The 5,616-nt window shown below is 34.8% G+C and overlaps 1 protein-coding gene across 1 annotated transcript; it reads right to left on the minus strand.

The window, feature by feature from the left end:
• Window positions 1–1,069: 1,069 nt before the first annotated feature.
• On the minus strand, window positions 1,070–5,164 carry LOC121749016 (1-acyl-sn-glycerol-3-phosphate acyltransferase 2-like). The gene is made up of 12 exons (XM_042143624.1): window positions 5,047–5,164; window positions 4,779–4,913; window positions 4,496–4,618; window positions 3,822–3,861; window positions 3,649–3,722; window positions 3,475–3,534; window positions 3,204–3,281; window positions 2,781–2,939; window positions 2,319–2,444; window positions 1,774–1,866; window positions 1,599–1,682; window positions 1,070–1,511 (listed from the first exon to the last, which is right to left on the minus strand). The coding sequence occupies exons 1-12, from the start codon at window positions 5,059–5,061 to the stop codon at window positions 1,275–1,277; spliced, it is 1,224 nt and encodes a 407-aa protein (XP_041999558.1). The 5' UTR covers window positions 5,062–5,164; the 3' UTR covers window positions 1,070–1,274.
• Window positions 5,165–5,616: the final 452 nt, after the last annotated feature.

Here is a 5,616-nt window from a genome sequence, read left to right on the forward strand (position 1 = left end):
TGAAAGGCCAAAAGTCTCTCTCTTTTCCCCACATTTCTCACGTTTCCTACATTTTGGTATGATGTAATCTGAGTCAAAATATAATGTTCATTCCTGGGTTAGTTTCTAGAATGTTTAACTATAGCATTTGTATTAAAAAGGGAACTAAACAAAAATTGTATCAAAATGGATACTAATCTTCTATTTTCTTTCAATTAAAGTATTTATCTCTTTTACATTTATAATATCATTAAAATTATTTTGTCCCGCTGTTTAAATTATTGAGCTGATTTCAAACAAATAAAAATGATTTAATTATTCACTTTATACATCCAAAAAAGTAGATTTAGGTTTTCATAAAATAATAAATAAAATATTTAAACTATTTAAAATAATAAACCAAGCACCGTCCTTCCTCAAAGAATTTAATGGTTTCATTAATGGAAAAGACTGCAAAACTGTGTTATGGAGTTTAAACAAAATGTGAACAATCTAGATATCTTGAAAGGCGTGAAACACTTTCAGATCAAATCAATTTGGTGGTTCTACCAATATTTGATCGGATACAATTCAGGTTTGTAGAAGATTCGTATGTTGATTTCTCGATCAGATCTTAGAACCGAAAATGATCAATAAGAAGATGCAGAAACGAAGCATCGCATCTCTTCACGGAACATTGCATCTCTTCATCAGTTAACCGATTTTAACTAATTTTTGGCGGGTTTCTAAAATTGCAAATTAGTCCTTCAATTATCGAAAATTACATTTCCAGATGAAGATTTCTGTATAGCAACTTTAATGGAAATAAAAAATTCTCTGCCCCTTGGACCCCGCTACTCGGGGGCGCTACCCCCGAACCCCCGTCTAATCATAACGAATTCAAATAAATGTACACTCCGTACTTCCAACTTATTTGATGTCTCATTATGATCGCGTTGATCAATCAAGTTAATCCAATTACACTAAAATATCCAACAAACTGTTTCTTCATAATTGAGCACTGCATTGATTGAAACTGTCACGATTGTGCCTTACTAAGGATAGCAATGCTCCGCGACTAGGAGAAAGAAATAAGAAGAGGGGTAAAGAATGATGAAACAATGAGCATACCTTCCCATACAAAAATCTGTTCAAACATAATTGTCAATATACTATATCAACAAAAATAAGCAACTTAAGTATCAAACATTCATATACTTTTTTGAAATTTTCAATTTGATAAACGTATGCATTCCAACCCCATCCAAATAGGAACTCTAAACTAAAAGAACTTGACACAAAATGATACACAACACTTACTGTAGTTTTTCTTGTCTACGCCGCGAAGAGCTCTTCCCATTTGCAGATGGCGCAACCTTTGCAGGGGTGGATCTCTCCGACTGTGAGAACTGAATCAAGACTTGCATGAGAACAGTGACGACTCCCAAAGAAATGGCCGAAAATGTGATGCCTTTCCATGAGGAGAAGAGAGAGAAACACTGGATAATTTTCAAAGCCCCCAAGATGAGTAAAATTCCCCAAGAAGTAACAACCTGTCGTTACAGTATTTGATTATTCGTGATTGAACAAGAGGAAAGGTATGATTTGCTAAGGGAGAGGGGAGTGCAGAAGCAACATACCAGAAGGGACTTAACTGGGCGCCCAATGTCTTGCCGGTGCTCACCAAAGGAATTCTCAGTGATATGCTTGTCTAATAGAGCATCCTGGTTGGATACATAGGCACAGTTTATGATGTTTTTTCACTGAATACAGAAAAGTATGAAGAGTGAGTATCGATAGGTAAACATGGTGCACCTTGGCAACAAAGGCATCCTTGCACCACTGAGAAACATCTTCGTTTGTTGTTGGCAGATCCCTCATTAAGTGTCTCTTAAGGTGGACATGCACCTGAACAATATAATATATCACCATCTATGATATAAAAGAGAATATAATCTAAACATTCATATCAGCATTTCCAGTGGTAGGATTGTATTTTTGAAAAACCAACAAAAGTTATGAACAGAAATACTATTCAATGAAATTTCACAGCAGATTGGTATTCCTACATCCAACAATATAGTACTATTCGGTAATTTAATCTGGAAAGGAGACCATTCGCCATTCTCTTTTAAAACTCAATTTTCTTGTTTTCGATAACTTTATTTGCTGCCCATCTGGATGGCACAGTGCAATATCTGCAAGTATATGCCACTATTTATTGGATGCATAAAGTTCTAATTCTTTAAAGGTTGTCTAAGAGTTGATACCACAGGGAAGCTGCAAGAAGTCTTACCAGTAATATCAAATTATACATAATTGACGAATCTGATACTGAGTGATAAGATTTGCAGGCTTACCACAGATGATTTCCCTCTAAATAGTCGAAGTATGGTTGGTGTAGGAGAATTTCTGGGAATAGCAATAGTTGCATCATAAATTGCTGGGACAAATGAACGCATATGACTTACTGAAGCAACGAAACCCTGAAAATAGAAATTGTAGACTAAAATTTTTTACTAAAATTCCATTGCAGTGATCATAGTGGTATTTTGATAAAATTGCAAAGTTTTGTGAGCGAGTAGCATTTCAAAAAACTTTAGGAGGGTAAGTCCAATTTTGGCATGATGTGGGGGCAAGTTAAATTTTCTTCTTTTTCTTGAATAAGATATAACATCATATAAGATTTAGGTGCTTATAAATTCTTTTCCTATAAGCTTAGTCAACCACCCTCAGGTCTACTCAATCATCAAAACTAACAAAAAATACTAAAATTGAGCTTGATAATGGCCATGAATCCTAGAAGCAAGTCAATTTGGAACCTTAGTACGAGGAATCAACACATTTCTTGGAACAGGTAGCCCAGTTGAGGATGCGTATTCTTGAGCTGCTAAAAGTTTTGCCTGTGTGAAACGAGTACCCTCAACAAAGAGAGCTAGCCAAAATGGTCGAGGGAAATCCCTCAGCTGTTGCAGTCCCACCTGAAATAGATATTAGTTGAATAAGTATTGCATTCAATGGTTAGCCAAATCAGCCAGAAAACAAGCAAAAGATCAGTGTATACTTTAGCAAAAGATTAGTGTGTACATAAGCATAAAAAGGTGAGAAAATTATCAAAGTTGTAATATAATCGGGCAATTTTGTAAATTACAGGATTGACCATAAATTGACCAAATTTGGTGGTTTTCTGGCAATTCGCCCTAATAAATACTACTGATGATAAAAAAAGTTTAAATGATAAATACCTTTAACGTGCTTTCATCTGTTGCCCAGCTTCTTTCAAGAAAGAGATACTCAGAAAACCACATGGACCATCCTATCACCTTCACATATCAAAGCATCAGCTCACATTTGACAGTCTTATTGCATATCACAATTGTGATACAAGCATACAAAGTTTTGAAAATCTCAAAACCCATAAAAGTGTAGCATTCTGTAAGGTAAACATGAGCAAGATGGATGTAGGACATACTTCAGCTTTAATTCCACAACAACAGTTCCATATTTGTTACTTACCGGAAGAAACTTTGATGATTTCTTCATAACTGCTAACGAGCTACCTAGGCAACCAGCTCGCTGTCATTAAAAGGTTCAAAAGTCAATTAGCTGGTAATAAACTAGAGATTCAGGAAAGTTTTTGTTATCAAAGCAAAGAAAGACTCATTGATAGGCATCACACAGGAGACTAACCTGAGCCAAAACCCATCCAACAAGCCAATCAATGTCACTTTTATGATTACATATGAGAAGTGCATGCTCTTTACCTGGAACATACAGCAGGAAAAGTATACATTAAAAATCTCGAGCAAGGGGTATAATAAAAGAAAACGCACATAAGTCTAACATAGGTTCTCCTGCCTTACCCATTAAATTAAAGGTCTCAGAGTCAGTGTACAATTCAATCTGCAACCAAAATCACAGTGCAGCATGAGACAAATGATTCAGAAGAAAACATTAAAATAAAATCAAAGCTATGACTCCATTTCTATTTCCTATTACCTCTTCAATAGCAACAAATAATGCAGTATGACATGTTTAACTGTATTATCCCAAGCTGACACTAATAATTCACATTTATCTAAATATCAATTCACTACAAAGCTAAAGAAATGCAACTTAGGATACAAACAATGCACCAAACTATTGACTTCACACTCATAATCCATATAGGGGTTGTTCGGTTTGCAAGATTGTATCTCGAGATTAAACATGTAGTATGTTTGGTTCATGAGATTGAATCACACAACTCAATCCTAGATGGATAATCATGGGATAATTAGTCAAAGGCAACCCCTTCCAACTAAAATAGTCGCACAACTCAATCCTAGATTATATATTTTGGTACTATTTTATCTAGGAAACCAAACACTACATAGAGCATATACAATTGCTGATAATCCAGCTCAAAATATGACACATTCAGATATAGGAAATCGATCAATAAAGTGAAAACGGGCTAACATTTTCTGGTAACTGTATAAACATCTAAAAGTGCTGCTAACTAGAGAGCAATGAGGGGCTGATTCAATAGTTTCACCTTAACACCAGCCCACCAGTCAACCAGCCACACGAGCTCGAGCCACAGTAGCTCAGCCACCTCCTTATTTATCCTCCTATAAGTGCTCTTTGATAGCGGTCTTATTAGCACAAAACATACAGCCTGCAAATTTCCAGATGTACATATGTTTATGAAGCAAATAGGAAACGACAATGCAAAAATTGACCTAAAATCACAGAAGCTAAACGGTAACACAAAAAATTGAACGGAAAAATTAAGTTGATAAATCAAATAAAAGAAGTGAACATAACAACGCCCAAACCTGAATTGAATTGACGAAGAGGCCGGAAATGAAGAAGAAAACTGCTAAGGGCACAATCACTATTGCCGCCGGCGCAATCGTCATAATTGATGAGATACGGCACGGAACTCCAGCAATATACGCGGGTGAAAATTTCTAGGAAGATATGCAAAAACAAACAATGTGGGAGATTTCAATTAATGAAACAGATGAGAAGTGACAACAATATGAACATGCAATTAGCGGAAGAGTACAAATATTATTGTGTAGAAAGAGAAGTGATATATACTATGCTGAGGCGCATTTAGTGAGAGAGGGAAAGAGAGGTGAGATATTAATGGGGGAAGTAATGAAAAATGGTGAAGAGGTAGGCCTAATTCAGTAGAGTTGCAGTACTACTAATCAACTGCGTGAAAAATACTACTCCCTCAGTCACTCCGTCACCCAAACTATTTAAAATAAATAAATTTAAAAAGTTTGATAATACGTAAGTTCTACTTTAATGTTAATTTTATAATATAATAGAAGGAAAAATGAGTTAGTGAAACATAAGATAAATTACAAAAAATAGCAAAAATAAAGCAAGACAATTAATAAAGATTGGATCAAAATGAAAAATTGAAACACATAATGACGGACGGAGGAAGTACTCCCTTTTCCCTTTGACATTGACATGCACTGGTTTAAATGTGAAATTAACAAACTATGAAAGAAATAGGAAAAAATAATTAAAATATTATTAATAAAGAATAAAACATACTTCACAATATTAAAAAACTTATCAAAAATAAAATGAATCAAACTTTGGAGACAAATCCAAAATAGAAAAAAAGAATACTAGTACTTCCTCAATTCCATA

Source organism: Salvia splendens, chromosome 9 (assembly GCF_004379255.2).
Source record: "Salvia splendens isolate huo1 chromosome 9, SspV2, whole genome shotgun sequence".
Taxonomy (NCBI): Eukaryota; Viridiplantae; Streptophyta; class Magnoliopsida; order Lamiales; family Lamiaceae; genus Salvia; species Salvia splendens.

What these genes read in the sequence shown, in the direction of transcription:
- LOC121749016 (XM_042143624.1), bottom strand. An exon ending in AGGATGCCTTTGTTGCCAAG is followed by an intron (nt 1,683 to 1,773) that starts GTGCACCATGTT and finishes GTATCCAACCAG; the next exon opens with GATGCTCTATTAGACAAGCA. An exon ending in GCCCAGTTAAGTCCCTTCTG is followed by an intron (nt 1,512 to 1,598) that starts GTATGTTGCTTC and finishes CTGTAACGACAG; the next exon opens with GTTGTTACTTCTTGGGGAAT.